At 39.0% G+C, this 26,055-nt stretch overlaps 1 protein-coding gene across 4 annotated transcripts in view; it reads right to left on the bottom strand.

Annotated features, from left to right (window-relative positions):
* The window catches only part of PCSK5 (proprotein convertase subtilisin/kexin type 5), a gene marked incomplete at its 3' end in the record, with an annotated part of 433,646 nt that overhangs the window by 126,403 nt on the left and 281,188 nt on the right, over positions 1-26,055 (bottom strand). The window contains exon 21 of one of the 4 annotated variants that reach the window (XM_080668432.1): positions 20,872-23,505. The exons of the other annotated variants lie outside the window; for them this stretch is intronic. Coding sequence (XP_080524558.1) covers positions 23,390-23,505 — 116 coding nt within the window. Of the gene's footprint in view, positions 1-20,871; positions 23,506-26,055 lie in introns of those variants that run through there. 4 annotated transcript variants of the gene reach the window in all.

Below are 26,055 nucleotides of genomic sequence, written 5' to 3'. Positions count from 1 at the left end.
AGAAAGCTGGTAAACTTCTTTCTCAGTGGCTCCCTGAGAACATGACACAGTCCAGATCCTTCACCTGGCACAAGGGGCAGTGCACAGTCAGACGCCAGCCAGCGCTGTTAGCTCATCTCTCTCACTGCCCCCCAACTCTTCGCACCCAGGGCTCCAACAGGATAAAACTGGCACTTTCTAGGTGCTCTGGGCTGTTTCACTTCTTCCTGTCCCTTTCCAGGCCCTTTCTCCAGCTCTGTCCTACTCCTCCTTCCAGCCAGAGGGCTGACAACCTATTTCTTCATATCCCTGTAGAACACATAGAGCATTTCCTCTCCCGTCTCTCTTCATAGTACATGCTGACACATCGGGGAATTTTCTGCCTAGTACTTACCTGTCTCTATTACAGTATAAAACCATACAGGTGTGATTCCTCTCTATATTACACCTCCTGTGCCTAGCACAATACTTGACACGTAGTAAGTGTTTAATAAAAGGTGAGAGAATGAATAGAGTTAATGAATTAATATAAACACAAGAGTAGCCGGAAGCATTTAACAATCCAATGAACATTTCTTTAGTGATTTAAAGTGTGCAACACAGTAACATCCTCAGGAGGGTATACTATTATTTCTGTTTTACTGAGGAAAAATGGTGGCTCAGAGGGTTAGATGCCCTGGTCAGGTGTGGGAGGCGGAGTAAGGGCTCCCAGAGACATCCAGGTCCTCATCCCAGGAAACTGTGAATGCTACATTATAGGGAAAAGGGATTTTTGTCAATATGACTAAATTAAAGATCTTTGTGGAGGTCATTAGATCACCTTCTCCTGTAATAAAATATTCCTCTGCCTCCCTCTTACAAGGATATGTGGGCCCACCTTGATAATCCAGGATAATCTCCCCACCTCATCATGACATGTCTCTTGTCTTTTTTATACTAGCCATTCTAACAGGGGTGAGAATGATATCTCATGTGTTAATGATTAATGATTTGCATTTCACTGATAGTGATATTGAGCACCTTTTTATGTACCAGTTTGTCTGTCTGTATATCTTCTTTGGAAAAATGTCTATTAGGATTTTTGCCCATTTTAAAATCAGATTGTGTGCGTGTATTTTTGTTATTGAGTTGTATGATTGCTTTAATGTTTTGGATATTAATTCTTATCCGATATATGATTTGCAAATATTTTTTTCCCATGTTACCTTTTATTTTGTTGATAGTTTGCTGTGTAGAAGCTTTTTAATTTGATATAGTCCTCTACATCTTCCTTATCCATGCATTTATCAGTGGACACTTAGGTTGCTTGCATATCTTGGCAATTGTAAATAAGGCTGCAATAAACATATGGATGCATGTATCTTTTTAAATTAGTGTTTTGGGTTTCTCAGATAAATACTCAGAAGTAGAATTGCTAGGTAATATGGTAGTTCCATTCTTAATTTTTTGAGGAACCTCCATTCTGTTTACCACAGTGGCTGCATCAATTTACAACCCCACGTATAGTGCAATCCACATCGCCTACACTTGTTTGTTGATTATTGATGATGACATGTATGATGTGGTATCTTATAATTTTAACTTGCATTTCCATGATGATTAGAGATGTTGAGCATCTTTACATGTGTCTGTTGGCCATCTGTATGTCTTTCTTTTTTTTGGGGGGGGGAATGTCAATCCAGGTCCTCTTTCCATTTTTTAATTGGATTGGGTTTGTTGTTTGGTGTTAAGTAGTCTGAGATCCTTATATACTTTTGATAGTAACTCAGTATGGGATGTATCATGAGAGATTATCTTCTTCCAATCAGTATTGATTTTTCACTTTTCTGATGGTTTCCTTTACTGTGCAAACACTTTTTAGTTTGATGTAATCTCATTTGTTTATATATTTATTTTTCCTTGCCTGAGGAGATTATTTCAAATAAATATTACTCAGAGCAATGTCAAAGAGTTTTTACTAGTACTGCGTATATTTCTCCTAGGGGTTTTATGGTTTTGGGTATTGTATTTAAGTCTTTAATCCACATTGAGTTTATTTTTGTATATGGTGTAAGAAAAGGATCTTGTTTTATTCTTTTGCATGTATCTGTACAGTTTTCCCAATACCATTTATTGAAGAGACTTTACCTCATTGTATATTCTTGCCTCCTTTGTTATAGACCAGTGATCGGCAAACTCATTAGTCAACAGAGCCAAATATCAACAGTACAACGATTGAAATTTCTTTTGAGAGCCAAATTTTTTAAACTTCTTCTAACGCCACTTCTTCAAAATAGACTCGCGCAGGCCATGGTATTTTGTGGAAGAGCCACACTCAAGGGGCCAAAGAGCCATATGTGGCTCGCGAGCCGCAGTTTGCCAACCACTGTCATAGACTAATTAACAATATAGGTGTGGGTTTATTTTTGGGCTCTCTATTTTGTTCCATTCATCTATGTTTCTGTTTTTATGTCAGTACCATGCTGTTTTGATTACTATAGGCTTTTATAGTATAATTTGATATCAGGTAGCATGATACTTCAGTTTGTTGTTCTTTCTCAATATTACTTTGGCTATTCATGGTTTTATGGTTTCATATAAATTTTAGGAAAAAATTTTCCTAGTTCTATGAAAAATACAATTGGAATTTTGATAGGGAATCTTTCAATTTACCTTTTCCAATTTTTTTCTTTAATGTTTTATAGTTTTCCAAGTACGGGTCTTATATCTACTTGGTTAAACTTATTCCTAGGTATTTTGTATTTTTTTTTTATGCAATTGTAAATGGGATTGTTTTTTTAACTTCTCTTTCTGATAGTTATTGGTGTATGAAAAAATAACCAATATCTGTATGTCTTGCTACTTTACTGAATTCATGTATTAGTTCTAATAGTTTTTTGGGTTTCTCTATGTATGGTATCATGTCATTTGCAAATAATGAGTTTTACTTCTTCCTTTCCAGTTAGGATGCCTTTTATTTCTTTTTCCTCTCTGATTGCTACAGCTAGGACTTTCAATACTATGTTGATTAAAGGTGGTGACAGTGGATATCCTTGTCTTATTCTTGATCTTAGAGAAAAAGCTTTCAGTCTTTCACCATTGAGTATGATATTAGCTGTGGGTTTGTCATATATGGCCTTTATTATGTTGAGGTATGTTCCCTCTATTTTACTTTGCTGAGAGTGGAACAGAGGGAACATACCTCAACATAATAAAGGATATTTTCCCATAATAACGGATGCTGGATTTTGTCAAATGCTTTTGCTATATCTATTGATATGATCATATGCTTTTATCCTTCATTTTGTTTGTGATGTATCACATCAGTTGATTTGGGGATATCAAACCAGCCTTGCATCCCAGGAATAAATTACACATGATCATGGTGTATGATCTTTTTAGTGTATTGTTGAAATCAGTTTGCTAACATTTCGTTGAAAATTTTGGCATCTATGTTGATCAGGAAATATTGGCCTATAATTTTCTTTCTTTCTTTTTTTTTTTTGGTAATGTCTTCATCTGGTTTTGGTATCAGGGCAATGCTGGCCTCATAAAATGAGCTTGGGAGCCTTCCCTCCTCTTCAATTTTTTGGAATAGTTTGAGAAGGATAGGTAGTAATTCTGTTTTGAATATTTGATGCAATTCATCTGTGAAGCCATCTAGTCCAGGACTTTTGTTTTCTGGGGGGGAGTTTATTATTTTTGTTAATCCTCACCTGAGAATATTTTTTTACATTGCTTTTCATAGATAGAGAGAAACATTGATGTGAGAGAGACACATCCACTGGTTACCTCCTGTATGTACTCTGATCGGGGGGCAGGGAGCAAACCTGCAACCCAGATATGTGTCCTTATCTGGGAATCAAACTCACAACTCTTAGGTGTACGGGCCAACACTCTAACCACTGAGCCACCGGCCAGGGCTAGGGAGTTTTTAAAATACTGATTTGATTTAGTTATTGGTTTGTTCAGATTTTCTGTTTCTTCCTGATTCAGTCTTGGAAGATTTTATGTTTCTAGGAATTTATTTATTTCCTCTAGGTTCTCCAATTTTTTTTTTTTACTGAGGGCCATTTGGATATTTATGACATCATTCACTTAATATAAATTTGTGTTGCTATGAAGAAGGCTCCTAGATTTATTGAATTTTGAGTCCCACCTGAGATTGCCTTGGCAGGGCCAGACCAAATGATTTCATGGGCGTTATATGGCCCGCGGGCAGGACATAGGGAACATCCTGCTCTAGTGTATTATTCATTGTAGTTATTGTAGTCTTCATTTCTGACTGGTTCTTTTTATGTTTTGTATCTTCTTTTTTATGTTGCCTATCTCTTTGTGTGAGTTCTCACTAAGTTTATTTTTCCCTTACATTCATTAAGCATCCTTATAATCAGTGTTCTGTGCTCTGTTTCAGGTGGATTGCTTGACAACATTTCATTCAGTTCTTTGGTTTTTGTCATGTTCTTTCATTTGGGACTTTTGTGTGTGTCCTCATTTTAGCTAATTCCCTGTGTTTGTTTTTATCCATTAGGTAGATCTGTTACATCTCCCTGTCTTGAATAGCCTTATGAAGAAGGTGCCTTGTAGAGCCCCATGGCATAATCTCCTTTGTCACCTGAACTGGGGGCTTCAGGGGTATCCCCTGTGTGGGTTGTGTATGCCCTCCTGTTGTAGTTGGGCGTCAGTTGTTGGCATGTCCGTGGTTGACCCTTAGGCTGACTGACTGTGAAGGTTAGCCATGATGGTAGTGTGTGAGCTGTTATGCAGGGTTGTCCCCATGAAGTTAGTCATTTTGGTGGGGCTGTGGTGCCTTTGAATCTGCCGTTTGAGTGTGTCATCTATGAAGCCGGTTGGATGGCGCTCTGGTGTGGTCTTCAGCTCGCCAGTGTGTGTGTTGGGTCTGGAGCCTCCTTGGAGTGGCTCTGGTACGGTGAGCCACCACTGGTGCCAGGCTTAAGGCCGCTTGGTGTAGGAGCTACAGAATGATCTGTGCTTGATTGCTGCCTGTGCTGGGCTTGGAAGTGCTTGGGAGAGTCTACACTGTGAACTGAGGCCAGCTTCTCCTTGGACCCTTTGGTGGGCACCAGTCTGTGAGCTTGAGTCTAGCTGTCACTTGTGCCAGGTGTGATGCTTAGTTGAAGTTACATTCCAAGTCAAGACTGTCTGACACTTAAGCCAGGCTGGGAGCTACCTGAAGGGAGTTACAAATAAAGTTGAGACTGGTTGCTACTTGTACTGGGCTGGGGGTCACTTAGCAAGAGATACAAGGCATGGGGTTTGTGAACCTTTGAAAGATTTGAGGAATGTCTGCAGTGCAATCCAAGACAGGTTGCTTGTTATTGTTATTGCAGGAGGAGCTGCTGGAAGAGACTCCAGCTGGGTGAGTGAGTTGGGTGTCTCAGGGAATCACCAGGGCAGGTGTAAACCAGATCAATGGAGGGCACAGATTTGGTGCCTGTCTGCGCTGGTGAAAGGAAAAGTCACCAAAGGAGCAAGGCTTCTGTCCCTGGAGAGAGTTGCCCCCGCCCCTGCCCTACAGCCCTCATTCTGAAGTTAGTCAATATAGTTTCTCTCTGTATGTACTTGGTGTGTTTTCAGCTGCTGCCTCTAAACTGGAGCTTAGAATGAGTGAGTTTTTAGTGAATGAGTCTATATTCTGGACCTTTAAGAGCAGCATGTCTCAGTCTCCCATAGCCCTTTGTCTTTCTCAGATGCTATCTCTGCTGGTTTTCACAGCCAGATGGTATAGGGACTTCTCTTCTCGGCATTTGAACCTGTGCTGGGGAGACCAGTGTGGGGCAGGGAGCCCTTGCTCCTCTGGGGAGACCTCCACAGCTGAGATATCTCTCTTGATTCTAAATGGCCACACCGTGGGTATGGGTCCTGCCCATTCATGTTTATGCCCCTCCTACTAGTCTCAGTGTGGGTTAATCTTTATATCCTTAGTTAAAGAAATTCTGTTAGCTAGTCTTCAGATGTTCTCAATGATAGTTGTTCTATAATTTAGGTGTAATTTTTGGGTGATTCTGGGAGGAGGTAAGCATAGAATTTACCTACTCTGCCATCTTGACCAGAAGTAGGCAGTTTTGAGTTATTTTAATTGGAACCCTCTAGGATTTCTGGATTTGGGTGTTTGTTTCCTTTTTCAGGTTATGGAAATTCAGCCATTATTTCTTCAAATATGTTTTCTGCCTCTTTCTGTCTCTCTTGTCTGGGATCCCCCATAGGGTGAATGTTGGTCAATTTGATGAGGTCCCACAAGTCCCTTAAGCTATCTGTATTTTTTTTTTTCATTCTTCTTTTTGCTGATGCTATTGGGTGAGTGCCAATCCTATATTTGAGTTCACTGATCTTTTCTTCTGCTTCATCTAGTCTAATGTTGAACCCTTCTATCATATTTTTTTCATTGCAGTTATGTATTTTTCATCTGTGACTTCTACTTGGTACTCTCTTATATTTCCATCTCTTTGTATTCATTCATTTCCCTCCCTGCCCCCCTTGAGTTCACTGAGCATATTTATGACCATTATTTTGAACTCTTTATCAGGTAAATAACTTATCACTTCATTAAGAACTTTTTACTGAGGTTTTATCTTGTTCTTTAATTTGGAACATATTTCTATGTTTCTTTGTTTTTCTTAATTTTCTGTGTTGGTTTCTATGCATATGATAAAACAGTTGCCTCTCCCAGTCTTGAAGGAGTGGCCTTGTGTACGGGATGAACCTTATTATTCAACCCTGCCCTAGCTGTTGGTTGTCTCTCAATCCTTTGTTATTATTCAAGCAGCCTATTTTACTTTTAGTGGATTCTAGCAGTTTAGGGTGTGCCAAGAGCTGTTAGTGTCACAAAGGGGAGGATTTCAGTCAGCACCTGGATTCAGGTTGAACTAAAGCCAGACTCAAAAGCCTGACCTGAGATTTAAAAGCTCAGGCAGCAGCTTTTAAAATATGCAAATACAGGGTTGGGCAAAAGTAGGTTTTTAGTCGCGAGTACACAAAACAGTTTATTTTTGTGTTATTATTATTTATTCTTGTATTATATATTTTTTCATATGAACAACTGTAAGCCTAGTTTTGCCCACCCCTGTATATAGTCTTGTGAGGCTGAATGCATAAGTCCCACTTGGCTGCCAGAGCCAGGCGATCTAGAGGTATCCTTTGGGTGGTACTCAGAAAAAAAATCAGGGCTTCAACATGTGTACAAGTACCTTTCCCAAAAATACCAGCCACCTGGAGGGAGGCAGAGGGAGAGCACAAAGATAGTGCCCATCCTCCAAGGGTCTCTGGAGAAGATTAATTGCATGTATAATTAGAAGCCTGCCCGTTAGGCAGGAGTTATGAAGATAAGCTAATATGCATTAGTTTTCTATTGCTGCTATAGTTTTCTATTGTTGCTATAACAAGTTATCAAGAATTTTGTGGCTTAACAAAACAGCATTTATTATCTCACAGTTCAGTAGGTCAGAGTCAGGGCACAGTGGGGCTCAGCTACTTCTCTGCTCCAGGTTTTACTAGTACAAGGCTAGAATTAAGGTGTCATAGGCTACATTATTTTTGGAGCCTCTGGGGATAAATCTCCTCCAAGTTCATTCAGGTTGATGGCAGAATTCAGGACTAGGTTCCCTGTTTCCTTGCTACCTGTTGGCTGGGGAAATGTTCTGTTTTTAGAAGCTGCATGCATTTCTGGGCTCATGGCCACCTTTCTGTATCTTCAAAGCCAGTAACTGGGGGTTAAATCTTTCTCACTTCTTGGATCTCCCTGATCCTTCCCTCTGCCTCATGCCCTCTCTACCTCCTTCCATTGCATCTCTCTGACTCTACCTTGGGCCCACATGGATAATTCGGTATAATCTCCTTATTCTAAAGTCAGTTAGTAATAACCGTTAATTCCATCTGCAAAGTCCCTTCACAGCACTGAATGATTTGTGGATGGAAATCTTAGGGGGTCACTTTATTTTATTATTATTTTTTCAATATTTTAATTAAGGTATTATATGTGTACATATCTTACCATTGCCCCCCCCACCCCACTCCCATACATGCCCTCACCACCCAATGTTTTGCATCCGTTGGTTACTCTTATATGCATGCATATAAGTCCTTCGGTTGATCTCTTATTTTCCCCACCTCTCCCTAACCTTCCTGCTGTAATTTGACAGTCTGTTTGATGCTTTACTGCATCTGTATCTATCTTTTTTTTCATCAGTTTATAATGTTTTTTATTATCCACAAATGAGTGAGATAATGTGGTATTTTTCTTTCATTGACTGGCTTATTTCACTTAGCATAATGCTCTCCAATTCCATCCAGGTTGTTACAAATGGTAATAATTCCTCTTTTTTATGGCAGCATAGTATTCCATTGTGTAGATGTACCATTGTTTTCTGATCCAGTCATCTGCTGACGGGCACCTAGGCTGTTTCCAAATCTTAGCTATTGTAAATTGTGCTGCTATGAACATAGGGGTGCATATATCCTTTCTGATTGGTGTTTCTAGTTTCTTAGGATATACTCCTAGGAGTGGGATTACTGGGTCAAATGGGAGTTCCATTTTCAGTTTTTTGAGGAAACGCCATACTGTTCTCCACAGTGGCTGCACCAGTCTGCATTCCTACCAGCAGTGCACGAGGGTTCCTTTTTCTCCGCATCCTCGCCAACACTTGTCGTTTGTTGATTTGTTGATGATAGCCATTCTGACAGATATGAGATGGTATCGCATTGTTGTTTTGATTTGCATCTCTCGGATAATTAGTGACTTTGAGCATGTTTTCATGTGTCTCTTGGCCTTCCTTCTGTCTTCTTTCGAAAAGATTCTATTTAGGTCCATTGCCCATTTTTTTATTGGATCATTTATCTTTTATTAAGTTGTATAAGCTGCCTGTAGATGTTGGAGGTTAAACCTTTATCAGTGATAACATTTGCAAATATGTTCTCCCATACAGTGGGATTTCTTGTTGTTTTGTTGATGGTTTCTTTTGCTATGCAAAAGCTTTTTATTTTGATGTAGTCCCATTTGTTTATTTTCTCTTTGGCTTCCGTTGCCCAAGGGGCAGTATCAGTGAAGACGTTCTTTCGGCATATGTCTGAGATTTTGCTGCCTGTGGATTCCTCTAGTATTTTTATGGTTTCCCATCTTATGTTTAATTCCTGTATCCATTTTGAGTTTATTTTTGTGTATGGTGTAAGTTGGTGATCTAGTTTCATTTTTTTGCATGTATCTGTCCCATTTTCCCAACACCATTAATTGAAGAGACTGTCTTGACTCCATTGTGTGTTCATGCCTCTTTTGTCAAATATTAATTGCGCATAGTGGTTTGGGTCGGTATCTGGATTCTCTATTCTATTCCATTGATCTATATCTCCGTTCTTGTGCCAGTACCAGGCTGTTTTGAGAACAGTGGCTTTGTAGTACAGCTTGAAATCTGGTATTGAGATCCCTCCTACTTTATTCTTCTTTCTCAAGGTTGCTTGGCTATTCGGGGTCTTTTTTTATTCCAGATGAATTTTTGGAGAGTTCTTTCTATGTCTGAAATATGCCGTTGGTATTTTAATGGGGAGTGCATTGAATCTATAGATTGCTTTGGGTAGTATGGACATTTTAATGATGTTGATTCTACCAATCCATGAACATGGTATGTTCTTCTATCTGTTTACGTTTTCCTCTATCTCAGTGTCCTGTAGTTTTCCGCGTATAGGTCTTTTACCTCCTTAGTTAAGTTTATTCCTAGGTATCTTAATTTTTTTGGTGTGATGGTAAATGGGATTGCTCTTTTAGTCTCTCTTTCTGTAAGTTCACTATTGGTGTATAGAAATGCCATAGATTTCTTGGCGTTAATTTTGTATCCTGCTACATTGCCGAATTCATTTATTAAGTCTATTAGTTTTTTGATGGAATCTTTCGGGTTTTTTATGTACAATATCATGTCATCTGCAAATAAGGACAGTTTTACTTTTTCTTTTCCAATTTGGATGCCTTTTATTTCTTCTTCTTGTCTAATTGCAATGGCTAATACTTCCAGTACTATGTCAAACAGGAGTGGTGAGAGTGGGCATCCCTGTCTTGTTCCTGTTCTTAGGGGAAATGGTTTTAGTTTTTGCCCATTGAGTATGATGTTAGCTGTGGGTTTATCATATATAGCTTTTATTATGTTGAGGTATGATCCTTCTATTCCCACCTTGTTGAGAGTTTTTATCAAGAAAGGGTGTTGGATTTTGTCAAATGCTTTTTCTGCATCAATTGATATGACTATGTGATTTTTATCTCTCAATTTGTTTATGTGATGTATCACGTTTATTGATTTGCGAATATTGTACCATCCTTGCATCCCCAGGATAAATCCTACTTGGTCATGGTGTATGATCTTTCTGATGTACTGCTGGATCTGATTCACTAGAATTTTGTTGAGGATTTTGGCATCTATGTTCATGAGGGATATTGGCCTGTAATTCTCTTTCATTGTGTTGTCTTTATCTGGTTTTGGTATTAGGGTGATGCTGGCTTCATAGAAGGAGCTTGGAAGTGTTCCTTCCTCTTGAATTTTCTGGAATAGTCTGAGGAGGATAGGTTTTAGTTCTTCCTTGAATGTTTGGTAAAACTCTCCTGTGAAGCAGTCTGGCCCTGGGCTTTTGTTTTCTGGAAGCTTTTTGATGACTGCTTCAATTTCTTCCATAGTTATTTCCATATTGAGCTGTTTTGATTCTTCCTGATTGAGTTTTGGAAGGTTATATTTTTATAGGAATATGTCCATTTCCTCCAGGTTGTCCAGTTTGTTGGAATAGAGTTGTTGATAGTATTTTTTTAACAATCCTTTGTATTTCGGCGGGGTCTGTTGTTATTTCACCTCTTTCATTTCTGATTTTGTTTATTTGGGTCCTCTCTCTTTGCTTCTTGGTGAGCCTGGCTAGAGGTTCATCAATCTTATTTATCCTTTCAAAGAACCAGCTCTTGGTTTTGTTGATCTTTTGTATTGTTTCTTTGGTCTTTTTGTCATTTATCTCCGCCCTGATCTTTATTATTTCCTTCCTTCTGCTTACACTGGGCTTTTCTTGTTGCTCTTTTTCTAACTCTTTGAGCTGTAGGGTTAGGTAATTTATTACCATTGTTTCTTGTTTTTTGCAGTAGGCTTGTAGAGCTATGAACTTCCCGCTCAAGACTGCTTTCACTGTGTCCCATAGATTTTGGATTGTTGTGTTTTCATTGTAATTTGTTGCCATCATGTTTTTTATTTCTTCCTTGATCTTCTCTGGTAACCCAGTCATTGTTTAATAGCATGCTGTTTAGTCTCCATGTGTTTGATTTCTTTGGATTGTTTTTATTGTAGTTGATTTTCAGTTTTATGCCACTGTGGTGTGAGAAGATGCTTGATATGATTTCTATCTTCTTGAATTTGAAGAGACTTTGCCTGTGTCCCAACATATGGTCTATCTTTGAAAATGACCCATGTGCACTTGAGAAGAATGTATATTCTGTGGCTTTGGGGTGAAATGTTCTGAAGATGTCAATTAATTCCATCTGGTCTAATGAGTCATTTAGGATTGATGTTTCTTTGCTGATTTTTTGTTTAGAGGATTGTACAGTGGTGATAGTGGGGTATTAGTATCCTACTATGATTGTATTGCTGTCAATCTCTCCCTTGATATCTTCCAGGAGTTTTTTTTATGTATTTGGGTGCTCCTGTATTGGGTGCATATATGTTTACCAGAGTTATTTCTTCTTGTTGGATTGCTCCCTTTAGAATTATGAAGTGGCCTTCCTTATCTCTTGTTATGTCCTTCACTTTGAGATCTAATTTGTCAGATATAAGTATTGCTACCCCAGCTTTTTTTTCATTTCCATTCGCCTGGAAAACCTTTTCCATCCCTTCACCCTCAGTCTGTGTGCGTCTTTTTTTCTGAGGTGGGTTTCTTGTAGACAGCAGGTGTATGGGTCTTATTTTCTTATCCAATCCATTACCCTATGTCTTTTGATTGGGGCATTTAATCCATTTACTTTTAAAGTTATTATTGATAGGTACTTATTTGTCGCCATTTTTATTCTTTACCCCTGTGTTCCTTCTTCGCTTCCTATTTCTTTTTTCTATTTTTTTTTTTTTTTTTTTTTTTACAGCAGACCCTTTAGCATTTCTTGCATTGCTGGTTTGGTGGTAATAAATTCCCTTAGTCCTTTTTTGTCTGTGAAGCTCCTGATTTCACCTTCAATTTTGATTGATAGCCTTGCTGGGTCAGTATTCTTGGTTTCAGACCCTTCCTTTGCATGACTTTGTATATTTCATTCCATTTCCTTCTGGCCTGATGAGTTTCTGTTGAGAAATCAGTTGCTAGTCTGATGGGGGTTCATTTGTATGTAACTTACTGTCTCTCTCTTGCCGCTTTTAAGATTCTTACTTTGTCGTTGGTGTTTGCCAATTTAATTATAATGTGCCTTGGCGTCGGTCTTTTGGGGTTCATTTTGCTTGGGACTCTGTGAGCTTCTTGAATTTGTGTGGGTTTTTTCTTCCCTATATCAGGGAAGTTTTCTGTCATTATTTCTTCAAACAGGTTTTCTATTCCTTGCTCAGTTTCCTTTCCTTCTGGAACCCCTATTATGCGGATGTTGTTTTGTTTTGTGGTGTCCCAAAGTTCCCTTAGGCTCCCCTCCGGCTTTTTAATTTTTTTTCTAGAAGCTGCTCTACTTGGGTATTTTTTCCCATCTTGTCTTCTAGCTCACTGATGTGGTGCTTTGCTTCTTCTAGTCTATTCTTGATGCTTTCTATTGAGTTCTTTACAGCAGCGATGTCATTTTTCATTTTTCTTGGTTCTTCTTCATCTCCTCTTGGTTCTTACTCATATTGTCGAATTTGTCTTCCATTCTTTTCAGCCACCTTATGACCATTTCTCTGAATTCTTTCTCTGGCAGGTTGCTTGCCTCCATTTCGTTTAATTCCTTTTCTGGTGATGCCTGCTTTTCTTTCATATCTGGGCTGTTTCTTTGTCTCCCCATGGTCTCTCTTCTCCAGATGTCTGGTTATGTAGTTCTCTCTCTCCTTATCCCAGGCAAAATCTGACCTTTCAGTGGTGGAGTGTAGAGCTCCTCTGAATCCGTGTGTTTGCGCCAGTTGGGGACCGGTGTTCTGGGGCTCGCAGCTGTTCGGTGGATGCCGCAGTTGTCAGGGGGTCACTTTAGAACTCTGCAACCACAGTATCCAACTCCCAGCTCCTGTTGGTACTGCACACTTTCAGTGGCAATGTCTTAAAACATTAGCTTTATTGAGTTTGTCCCTAAGGTTTTTCTGTGTGTTTTAGGGCCAGTGATAGAATATCTGTGAAATCTCCTGAGATTTTCTTTTTCCATTGACTAGAAGGACTGGAAGGGTCACAGGGATGAAGCTGACAATAGGGAAACTGAGGTGTAGCCACATAGAGGGCCATACTGAAGTTACACAGAATCAAGATTAGAATTTAGTTGTCCCAATGTGGCTTTTTCCTCCCTGTCATTTGCTCAGTTATTCACTCAATTATTTATTCATTGACTTACTCATCTATTGATCAGAGAGCTATCAAGTACTTATACTTTAAGAGACTTTTACTAGATTCATCAGATATAAGACATTTACAGTCTTTGCCCCCACGGAGCAAACTTTGTAATGAGAATTATATATGTCAAACAAATAATCCTACAATTAACAAGCTATTTATAATGTAATTAATATGAAAGTAAGGTAGAAGCTCCCATGAGAGCTTATATGAGGAGATATAACCTTGTCTAGAAGGATCTGGAAATGAAGAAGTGACATTTAAACTGAGGCCTAGGTAATAAATAAATGTTAGCTAGGTGTAGGTAATAAGTAAATGTTAGCCAGGTGTAGATGAAGGGGAGTGGGATAGCGTTAAAGTAGGACAAATGGCATATGGGAAAGTTCTAAGGCACAAAGCAGAATAGATATATTGGGGAAAGTAATTATGGCTGGAAAATATGAAGCGAGGCATGAGATGGGCTTGAGAGGTAAGGTGGGTCAGATTGACCATAGACTTGATGACCATTGAAAAGAATTTCAACTTTATCACAAGTGAAATGGGAAGCCACGAGAGGGTTTTAAATAGTGGAGTCTTATGTGAGCTTTGAATTTTTAAAAAGAGCACTCTGGCTGCTGTGAAGATAAATTGTAGGAAGAAGGTAAAGACATGTAGAGTGTGGACACAAGGGTTGTATATTAAATGACACCAATTAGGAAATGTTGCAACAGCCCAGGTGAGAAGTAGCTTGATCCAGGATGTGAGAATTAGGACAAAAGCAGTAAAGGTAGAGAACAAATGGATCTAAGACATATTTTGGAGGTAGAATTATCTTGACTTGCTGATGGATCAGATGGAGTAGGAGAGAAGATGGTTAAAATGACTCCTGCTGCCCTGGCTGGTATGGCTCAGTTGATTGGAGTGCTGTCCTATGCACCAGAAGGTCATAGGTTTGATTCCTGGTCAGGGCACATACCTAGGTTGCGGGTTTGATCCCCTGTCGGGGCACATACAAGAGGCAACTGATCCATGTTGCTCTCTTACATTGATGTTGCTCTTCCTTTCCCTCTTTCTCTCCCCCTTTTCCTCTCTGAAAATCAATAATAATAAAAATGAAAGATGACTCCTGCTTTCTGTCATATTTGTGGCTCTTCTTATGACAAAAGTCAATTAAAAATCACATTCCTACACATAAGAAAGAGCCTTAAATTTTATTGGTACTTTAGCTTGTAACAGTTATGATTCAGGTGGCAAGAAAAATCCTGTTTAATATCACCTGGAAAGAATTTGTTTTACCAGATTTGTCAGAGAAGCTCATAGAATTTGTATTATGTGATACTTCAGCATTGTAATGTTTTTCCATGTTTTCTGTATCTCTATTCTATTTCTTCCTTATTTCATCGGGGGCTAGAGAATGCAAGTGATGGCTTCCCAGACAAAGAAAAATTAGCATGAAAGGAGCATCACATCCTCACTTCTTAACAATCACTGCCGCATTTCTCTGGATCCATTCCGATTTCTTTTGACCATGTGGTCCATTGGTCGAGACTAATTCTCATGATAATATTGATCTCCACTCCTAGCTTGACCACAGAAAGCAGTATATGGCCATGGTGTGTAAGCCTGAGTGGACATTGCTCTATTCACAAGCGACAACATGTGCCATGTACCAGATATCATCAGCTAAAATACATATACTGTTGTCCCTCAGTATCTGTGAAGGATTGGTTCCAGGAACCCCCTGCAGATACCAAATTGATTTGTATGTAACCAATGTGCATTCTCCCATATACTTTAATAAATCATCTCTAGGTACTGATAATACCTAATACTGTATAAATGCTATGTCAGTAGTTCTGCTATATTATCTAGGGAGCAATGACAAGAAAAAAATGTACTATGGTTGAATCTGTGGATTTGGATGGCCAACTATAATCCTGATGCAAGCTCCATAGTCATGGTCTGAAAGTTGTTTTGACAGACATCTTCCTAGCTCTTGTATTTCTCCTTCTGGAGATTCTGATATCAAATTGTTTGGGTTCAAATTAATCCCAAATCTTCCATTTACTACTGGGGTGCCTTAGGCATTTACCTCATCTGCTTCCTCATTTGTAAGAAAGAGGATAAAATTAGGCTACTGGGAGTATTGAATGAAATAATTCTTAGAAAGCATTTAGCACAGTGCTTAGCACATAGGAAATACTCCATAATGGAAGTTGTTATTATTACTGTTATTGTCATTGTTTGGGACAGGAGGTATTAGCATATCACTTTCTCTTCCCTATTCTCTGGTAATGAGTTTAGAGGGTTTTCTCTTAGAAGGAAAAGAAGGCCCATGTTTTGAAGTCTAGGCTTTGCCAAATTTGTTGCTCTAGCCATGAATATTGCAGTGCAAAGAAGCTATGGGCTCCCTTCCTTATGTGAGCTCATCTGATAGCTGAGTTCTGCTTAGTACCTAGTCCTTCCATTTAGCTGGCTCAAGGTAGCTATCACTCTCTTGGGGACTGAAGCAAATATGACCTCTTCAGCATTCTGTCTGAATGAATGCTTCTTGAATATGTTGGCAGGAGGCCATGACTTGACTTGATGGGGTTTTTGAGTAAGTCAGTTAGCTTCTCTGAAAAGAGAGTTGATGATGCTGAGGCACTATGCTAGGCATAAAAGATAAGCTGTGAACAAGATGGACAAAGCCCGAGCTCTCATGGTACTGATGTTGTCTTGGGAGAGATGGACAAAAAATAACTAAATGAACCACAAAATGTCATGTTGTGATAAGTGCTATGAAAAGCTCTAAAAAGGTGGGGCAGGTGTGGAGTGAGTGGTAGAGGGAATTGCTTTGTAAGGAAGTGGATTTTTAAGACCTATAGGATGAAAGGCAACCAGGGGTCTTGATACACAAACAAGTCATTTGTGTTTGAAGAACTAAATAAAGTTGGTAGGACTAGAACATGATGATGAGCAAGGGGGAAAGGTGCATGAGAAGAGATCAGAAGATCTCAGTGAAGGAGTTCAGATTTTGCTCTGAGTGAATAGGCAGAGGCGAAATCTGATTTCGTATTTGTAATAGCACTCTGCTATCCATGTGGAGAATGGATAAGGGAGAATAGAGAAAAGAGGAAAGGAAAGGAAGAAAAGAAGGGAGCCTAGTTAAGAGGCTTCTGCAGCAGTCCAGGATGGAGATGGTGGTCTGACCCAGAATTACAACTAGGAAGTGGGGAGTAGACCATTTAGAGAGATATGGTGGAGGTGTGGTTAATGGGACCTTGCTAATGGATTGGATTTGGGGGCGAAAAAAGAATAAGCTTAGGTCTTGAGCAACTGAGTGAATGAATTCATTTACTGTGATGGCAGACATTTGGTGATAGTAATGTTTAGGGCATTGGGGAGACTGAAGTCTATTTTGGACATGTCTAACAGGCATTTCAAAATTAACATCTGAAGGGAAATGTCAACTAGCTATTTGAATCTATAAGTGTGACTCTTAAGGAAAGAGAACAGGAATACACACACACACACACACACACACACACACACACACACACACTAGAGGCCCAATGCATGAAAATTCAAGCACTGGAGGGGGAGTCCCTCACCCTGGCCTGCCCCCTCTCACAGTCTGGGAGCCCTCAGGGGTGGGAGGTGATGCAGCGATCAGAGGAAGGCAACGCCCCAATCACACCTCTGCTGCTGCCACTGCTGGCAGCTCAAGCCTTGGCCGGCCCTGGTTACCTGAGCCTTAGCCAGCCCTGGGCGGCTGGGCAGCCACCATCCAAGGCTTGCCTGTGCTTCAGCCGGCCCTGGGTGGCTGGGGGCTTGAGGGGACTGGAGGACTCCGGAGGAAGGCATGCGGCAAGGCCCCAGCAGGGATGAGGGGACTGGGCGCTACCATCTTGTGGCTGTGGGCGCTGCCATCTTTGAGGGCGTGACAGTTAATTAGCATATTCCCTCCTTATTGGCTGTGGGCGCTACCATCTTTGAGGGCGGGGCAGTCAGCATATTTCTTCCTTATTGGCTGTGGGCGCCGCCATCTTTGAGGGCGTGACAGTCAATTAGCATATCCCCTCCTTATTGGCTGTGGGCACTGCCCTCTTTGAGGGCAGAACAGTCAATTAGCATATTCCCTCCTTATTGGCTGTGGGCACTGCCATCTTTGAGGGCGGGACAGTCAATTAGCATAGTCCCTCCTTGTTGGCTGTGTGCGCCACCATATTTGCGATGGTGTGAGGGTCAATTAGCATATTCCCTCTTTATTACATAAGAGATATATATATTCCCCCAAGTCCCAGCATGATTAGTGAATTTCTCCCTCTTTTGCAGGGTTATATTATGATCCCAACAGAACGTAGTTTCTCCTACCTCTGTAGGTCCTACTTCATATCAGATTAAAATTCCCCTTTACCCTACCTTAAATATAATTGTTTGTGAATATTTAAAATTGAGTTGCAATTGACTACTTTGATATGTTGCATTTTGTAGGTTTTAAAATATCATTTGACGTCTCTTCATTTTAGAGGCAACTCTTTTTCTTTTTCAAGCTATCATTGGATGTCCTTGGAAAGCTTTGGGACATTTAGTACTTAATTGGTAAGGTGAGCTTCCTCTTCTGGACTGACAACAATACTTGTTATGCTCTTGTTAAGACACTTAAATAGCTTCATATTATAGCCATGGGTTTTTATGTCTGTGTCCCCATTAGACAGACTATAAGCTTGAAGAGGACAAGAAGCACCTCAGAGCTTGGTATATGACAGCGACTCAATGTTTATTTATGGAAGCATTATTTTGAACTCATAAGCAGAGAAAGTCAAGTCCAGGGATACAGTGTGCTTTCTCTCTGGACTTGGGAGAAAACTCTTACCCTCTGCCTTACAACATATGTAGTATAGACTTGATTTTTCTCTGGCATTCTTAAAAAGGGAGGCAGTGATCCCAGCAACCCCCCTTACTTGCATCAGAAAGTTAATCTCTATAGACCTCTGATTTTTGTGGGGGGCAAATTAAATAAAGCTATTTTAGTGTGTCAGCTTAAAACACAGTAGTCTTAAAATTACATATTCTTTTCTAAGATGCAAAAAGGTCTTACAATTCAGGCCTCAGGGAGTGTTTCTGGAAATTTCAAGGAAGTGGGATGCAAATTATCTTTTGTTCCCTGACCCCTGGCCTGATAAAAACCAACAACTGCCCCTAAACAATGGCCCTTTAGAGAGACCTTGTAAGATAATCCTTCAGTAACAAGATAGTCATGTTCTTGTAGGTCCCTTGCAGGTAGAGAGTGGGAAGGAACTGCTGGCCTTCCCAGTCCCAGACTGGCCCTCTGAGACTTAGTGATGCTACATAACTGCATCCTTCTTGCCCAAGAATTGACTCTGGGCTAGACTTCCAACTCTCATGATGAAGAGACATTATATATGGATCACAGTCCCGTTTCTAGGGGCTAGCACTACCTCTAACAAGCCATGGTGAAATTAAGTCCATCTTGGCTGTGTTCTGCTAAATTTATCAATGACTCCAGTATTCTGCTGCAAACTTCAGATTTTATGGGTTTGCTACAAAAATAATATTTGGAAATGGATGTCAACCAGGCAAGAGAAGTAGGTTTATACTTTCTGTCACTGACACTTACTGAGTTTGGGGCCAGGGCCAAGCTTGGGCCAGGTGAGGTCAAGCTGCAGTTGGCCTTTGTGCACTCTCTGTTTTGTATTAAAGGATGAAAGGAGGGAGTGTTGAAATGGCCAGGCCACAGTTTAAAATTGCCGCCAGTTTTCTCCATGTTCATCAAGCTGCTGTCTGTCTGCCATGTGAAGCTGCAGTCAGTTAAGAATGCATGTGAACTTTTCTTAGCTACATGATATTCCTCTTACATGAGGGGATAAGGTGTTGCATAAAGTGTTAATCACTGGACTGAGAAACTGTAATTTGGTAGTTACAACAATCACTTCCCCTTCTCTACTAAGCACTCAGTTTTGTGTTCCTTAAAATGAAGGGTAGACTGTGTGTTTGACAGAAATCAGCAGCATGATGATAAACCGATGCTGGGGTGGAAAGTGAGAAGAAAATTTTGAGCAACCCACAGATGATAGTGATGATTATTAGCAAGGCCTTCCATGGGTGTGGGAGTTGAGGAGGATGGGAACACTATTTGTCTTCTGCAATGTAAAAATGTAGATTTCTTCTTGACTAAACCCATTAAATGTTGACTCACTGTCCTTTGTAGCCATGGGCTATTTAGATTAAAACCATTAAAATAAGTCACTTGCTACCCAGAACATCTCTTATGCAGCACGTTTACTGGTAATGTTCTTCTTGCAATTCTCCCATCTGCTTAGGTAAGCCCATCCTTCAAGACCCAATTCTACTTCCACCTGCTCTAGAATTCTCATCCCAGTCAGTTCAAAGGAATTTCTGCCTCTCTGAACTTAGTAACTTGGTGTTCCATTCATTTCAGATTTAGAATTCACTACTTACTGTTAATTGTGTTACTGTTAAATTTTATTTTTATTGAGTCTGGCTTTGTAACCTTAGTCTATTTCAAGTCCATATGCCTCAGCTTTCTTATTTGTAAACAGGATAATACATGTACCTCTGCTTTGGAGCTTTTGTGAGAAGAGAGGGTATATTTATATCAATAGGTATATACTCTTATCAATGGTTGATTAGTTTCTCCTCATCCCCATAATGGGACTTCACAACAGTAGAGGCTCATTCTTATACCTTGTTGCATCTCCAGATCTTTACCACTAATTGGAACTCAATTTGTTTGATCTCATTTCTTTTTCCAGAAGACAGGGCATTAATTTTCACTACAAGGCTAAGTCTGGAACTCAAGCAGAGTTCAGAAACATCTGGAATCCTTTGTAGTTTCTTCTTTTTCTAACTATTCAGTCCTACCTCGAGGCATGTACAGGAGATTTTAGACAAAGGCATCTTTGAGGCATCCAGGGTTACAGCTACTGTCAGTTTTATACAGGATATCATTCAGTGGTACCAGGCCATCTTTTAACAGCTTTCACATTCACCACCTACTCGTGCCCTGCCCATACATCACTGATGAGTGTGCAGTAGTCCACACCCTGGGGAAGTCCAGGGAAACAGCAGGCCCAGAGGGCCCATACATGGAGATTGTATCTGCACAATTCAACAGAAACTGCACCAAGCTTTTATAGATATTTTTGTAACCTTTCTAAAAATGGAATTTGAAATACATTTATGACCAAACCTAAACTCGTCCTTTCTTATATTGCTGTCACTTTTTCCCTTCTTTTTAAATCCCACTTCTACTGACCCTTTCTTTCCAACTTTATTTAGCCACCTCAATCTCCTCTGCCCTTTTCTTCTTGTTCAGCTTCTATGTGGAAACAGAGAAGTCTCTCATTACCTCACCCTTTCAGAGATGTTTACACATGGGTATGGACAGATCAAATAAACAGGAACTTAGGTTAATTTAATAGAAAAAATAAAATATGGAATAACATTGATTTTGGCCAGTATCAATTACAACCATTCTACTATATTTTACAAAAAAACAACTGAACATTTTACACATGTACAGTATTTTTCAGTAAAAGTGGATTTGGATTTAACAATGGGTCACTAATTAAAAATAAAAAGACAAAAGAGAACAGAAGATAGGGCTTTTGTCTCTAGAAGGTTAGAGCATTTGTTAAGTCTCCAAACTTTGTACTATCCATTACATATATCTCATTATGAATATATATATTTATACATAATATATAACATTAACTTAAATTTTGAAAGCATTATGTTCTAGTTAATAATATTCTGTAGATAAACGAGGCAGTAACACACTAGTAGTTAAACCAGTATTTCCACGATGTGCGTCTGCATGGTCAGTGGGAAATAGAACACACTTTGGTGGACCCCAATGAATTTGGCTCTCATAGTGATGGTTATTTGTTTAAGAACACAGACATCATTTTTCTCTTTCCTATCATAGTAACTTTTGTGCCCCAAATACTATTGGATCGTTCAGTTACATGTACTCCTTTGCAGGCAAATCCGATTTTCCCATCTACTTGACCTTGCTTAGGTTGTGCTTATATTTGTCCATTTAAAGACTGTGCCTTTAAATATAAGACTAGATGCCATAACCAGGAATAACTTTCTTCAGGTCAGAAGGGCCTGCATTATTATGAAGAGAAAAACTGCTCAGCAAATCACTTAATTCTCTAGTCACTTATGAATCAACACGTGACTCAGTATACTACAGTGCTAACTAAGAAGGTCATTAGATTATTTGAGTTCTTATTCACCTTGGGTTGGATGTTAAGTTTGATGTCTAGGAATGAGTATTTTCAAGGTAGACTTTTAACTAACTTGTTCCTTAGATGGGGATCTTAGCATCCACTTCCCAGCTCCTTCCTAGGAGAATCTATATTGATATCATTCCTCTTCTCATCTGTGAGGCCAGTGACATCTTGTAAGTAAAAACAAAGTCTGTAAGATGGCTGGTCACTCCCAAAGCAAATGAGGTCACCAATGGAGCTTTGATATGAAAAATGAGGAAACTTGATATGTCTCTCCTCTCCTAAAAAGAGAAACTCAGAAGTGGTAAAATGATCTACCAGGCTTCCAAATTTCTGACCACTGATCCAAAACAGTTCTCGCATAATTCAGTCTGCTAGATTCCAGGATGTGTTTAGGAAGTCATAGAAAACCAGTGAAGGTATCTCCAAGAAAACAGAGGATCTCAATGACATTCAGTATACAGGTGGATCATAGCACAGTTATAGAGGGACAGAAGATAGGGAAAATAGCAGAACCAGGAGGGTACAATCATGCCGCCCATATTCAATTTCCAGTTTTATTTTCTGAAAGTGAGAAGATGAAAAACTTCTAATAAGCACCATTGAAAAACGCTGCCCAGCCAACTTGGGCACGAGCTTAAATATTATTTAAATCAACTCTATTTCTTAAAAAATACAGGACCTTTTAGAAACTTTTGACTCCAGGAAGAAATTTCCTGCATCACATCCAAAATGCTTTCCACCACAACAAATGGAATTGACAGTGGCCTTTAGAAAAATGCTATGGGGATAATGGCTAGATAGCACCAAGAGATTGTGCAGGGCCTACACAGTGAACACTTGGAATTTGGGGGAACTGGATCAGTCTCAGCTGTTTGTGTAACTTTGCATGCTGTCCATCACCAATCTGACTATGCAGTGCAATCCCACTTGACTAGCTGTGTGTAAAATCACCTAGTCTACAATGGATAAGCCAGTAAGTAGCAGCAAGTCTATCTGATGAAACCAGTGGAACAGACTTATCAAGTGAGTACAATGCCAAAACCACATAATTCATGAAGTAATTTATGTGTGGAAAGTATCAATGTTCAACTGCAAAAAAAAACAAAGACAAACGACTCTGAGCACAACTCCGCAGGATGGTCTAACTGGCCCAGGAGGTCCAGTTTCCTGCCGTTTCCACCAGTGATGGACTCGAGCATGAAAAATGACTAACGTAAGAGCTTTTTGTTTCATTTTGATCTATGTCTACTCTTGTGACTTTTTTGAAAGGTATTTTTAGGCGTCTCAAAGGGGAAACAAGTAAACGCAAAAAGAAAAAAAATGGACCTTCAAAACCAGGGCAGGAAATCAAATCATTACTTTAACGTCAAATTTTGGCATCAAAATGCTTTGGTCATACAATACTGTCTCTGTGGTTCTGGCTGTTTAGCACTAAACACCCAGTTATAAAAGGTAGGCTTGTTGTAGGTTTATTATTTTTTTTTTCCATTTAAGTTCTGACAAAACAGTTCACCATCTCCCTGCACAGATTGAGAGAGAGAAAAAAAAGAAAGCAAGAAAGAGAGAGGTGGCTTGCTTTTTTTTTTTTTTTTTTTTTTTTGCTTTTTTTCTTTTTAATAATAATATGGAGTAATCTATAAGTCTACAGGAACAAAGAAATCTAGGATGGAAGCTCAGCCTTGGAATGTACATGTTTTGCAGCAAAGTTGTTGGAGAACCTTCCGCTGGCACAGATTGTTCTTTTTCACTAGCATACAGAAGCCTCCTTCCGCCCAGGACTCTTCCGTTGCTTTTCCAGGAAGTCAGCGAGAGAGGGGGGGAGTTGAGGACGAGAGCAGCATGATGTACACACATGGAAGAAGGTTTTGATTGGCCAGAGAGGCAGATTGTGGGATTGGAAGAGATCATTCAGGAGCAGTCAACAAGGAGAAAAATTTGGTCCACCCAAAGTGATTTCAGTCAACAGCATTGTTTTTCAAGGAGAGATAATTGCAGTCCAACGGTAAATGTGATTGGAATCCATTTGTGAAAGGAAAAAAAGATTAGAAAAAAGAATAAATTAGAAATCAATAATAACATAAGCAAGGAGTTTTATTTTTAGAATTACCTAGAACAGAGTAATAGTCATTTATATGATATTTCACAGACTCTAAGACACCAGATTTAAGATGCATCGCTGTTAGTTACTAGCAAGACAAAAATGCTTCTCATTAAGTGATGACACAATATTCACTTAACAATTTTATGCTTATTGGAAGTATTTGCTAAACTTATATAGCATGCTATTTGGTTTCTGTGCAATAACTCTTCCTTTGAATTCTGAAAAACACAGTTTAATTTTTCAGAGCAATTTTGCTACTTATCGGAGCAAAGTAGTAACCATGTGCCTCACTTGACTAGACATCTCTGTGACAATTATATCACATCAACCTACTGGGGCAAAAGCAGTTGTAAGCTGCCATGAATTGTAAGATGCATCTGATTTCAGAGATGATAAAATGTAAGAGAGGTGTCTTAGAATCACTGAAATATGACAGTTGAAAAAGAATAAATAGCACATCCCTAAATGCAGTTGCCATGTGATTTGAAAAATGAAAAGCCCGGTGAGCCATTAATATTATTTTTCTGTCTCCTCCCCCCCCCCCCCAATTTAATGGTCTTTATAACTGTAATATGTAATATCTGAGACACAAAATACATAAGAAAGCATAATAATACTTTGACCATCCATGAACCCATCCCCTTTCAGAATAAGAGTATTTCTGATTTTCTTGGATCTGTCATGTGCTTATTTTCCTTCTTTTCCATAAGTAAACTCTCTAAAATTGTGATCATCATTCCCTTTTTTATTTTCAATTACAGTTGACATACAGTATTATATTAGTTTCAGGTATATAACATAGTGACTAGACATTTATATACTTTACAAAGTGATCACCCCAGTAAGTCACCAATGGAGCCTGACACCATGCATAATTATTACAATATTATCGACTAAATCCCCTATGTTGTACCTTATATTCCTGTGACTATTTTTACTAGTATAGCTGCCAATTTGTACCAATAAATCCCTTTACCATTTTCACCCATCCCCAAAACCCTCCCAACTTGCAACTATCAATTTGTTTCTGTTTTGATTGTTCCTTTGTTTTTTTAGATTTCACATATAAATGAGATATGGTATTTGTCTTTCTCAGTCTGCCTTCTTTCACTTCATAATACCCTCTAAGGTCCATCCATGTTGTTGCAAATAGCAAGATTTCATTCTTTTTTTATGGCTAATATATTGTATACTAGTTTGTGTGTGTGTGTGTGTAGACCACATCTTCTTTATCCATTTGTCTATCAGTAGATATATAACTTGCTTCCTTATCTTAGGTATTGTAAATAGTCCTTCAATTAACATAGAGGTGCATATATCTTTTTGAATTAGTGTTCTGGATATCTTCAGATAAATACCCAGAGGTGGAATTGCTGGGTTCTATTTTTAACTTTTTGAGGAACCTCCATAATATTTTCCATAGTGGCTGCACCACTATACAATCCTACCAACAGTGCATGAGGGTTCCCTTTTCTCCACATATTCGCCAACACCTATTGTTTGTTCATTTATTGATGATAGTCATTCTGACAGGTGTGAGGTAATATCTCATTGTGGTTTTTATTTGCATTTCCCTGATGATTAGTGATGTTGAGCATCTTTTCATATGTCTATTGGCCATCTGTAGGTCCTTTTTGGAGAAATGTCTATTCAGTCCTCTACCCATTTTTTCCTCAGATTTTTTAAAATATTAATCCCTTATCAGATGTGTCATTGGCCAATATAGTCTACCAATCAGTAGGTTGTCTATTCTTTTTTTGATAGTTTCCTTCACTGTGCAAAACCTCTTTAGTTTGGTGTAGTCCCATTTTTTCTCTGGTTTCCTTTACCCGAGGAGATATGTTAAAAAAAAAAAAGTTACTAAGAGCAGTATCAAAGACTTTCTTGACTATGTTTTCTTCTAGGAGTTTTATGGTTTGGGATCTTACATTTAAGTCTTTAATCCATATTGAGTTTATTCTTGTATATGGAAGCATATATACCATGCTCATGGATAGAAAGAATTAACATTGTAAAAATGTCCATACTACCCAAAGCAATCTACAGATTCAGTGCAATCCTTATCAAAACACCGGTGGCATTTTTCACAGGAAAAAATAATCCTAAAATTTATATGGAACTACAAAAGACCCCAAATAGCCACAGCAATCTTGAGAAAGACAATGTTGGAGTTATAGTATTGTTTCATATCAGGTAGCATAAGGCTATATTAATCAGAAATGGAACATAATAGAGAAA

Source organism: Plecotus auritus (genome assembly GCF_963455305.1).
Source record: "Plecotus auritus genome assembly, chromosome: 5".
Lineage (NCBI taxonomy): Eukaryota > Metazoa > Chordata > Mammalia > Chiroptera > Vespertilionidae > Plecotus > Plecotus auritus.
The sequence above is the reverse complement of the archived record's forward strand: the minus strand, read 5'-3'. Positions and strand labels throughout refer to the sequence as shown.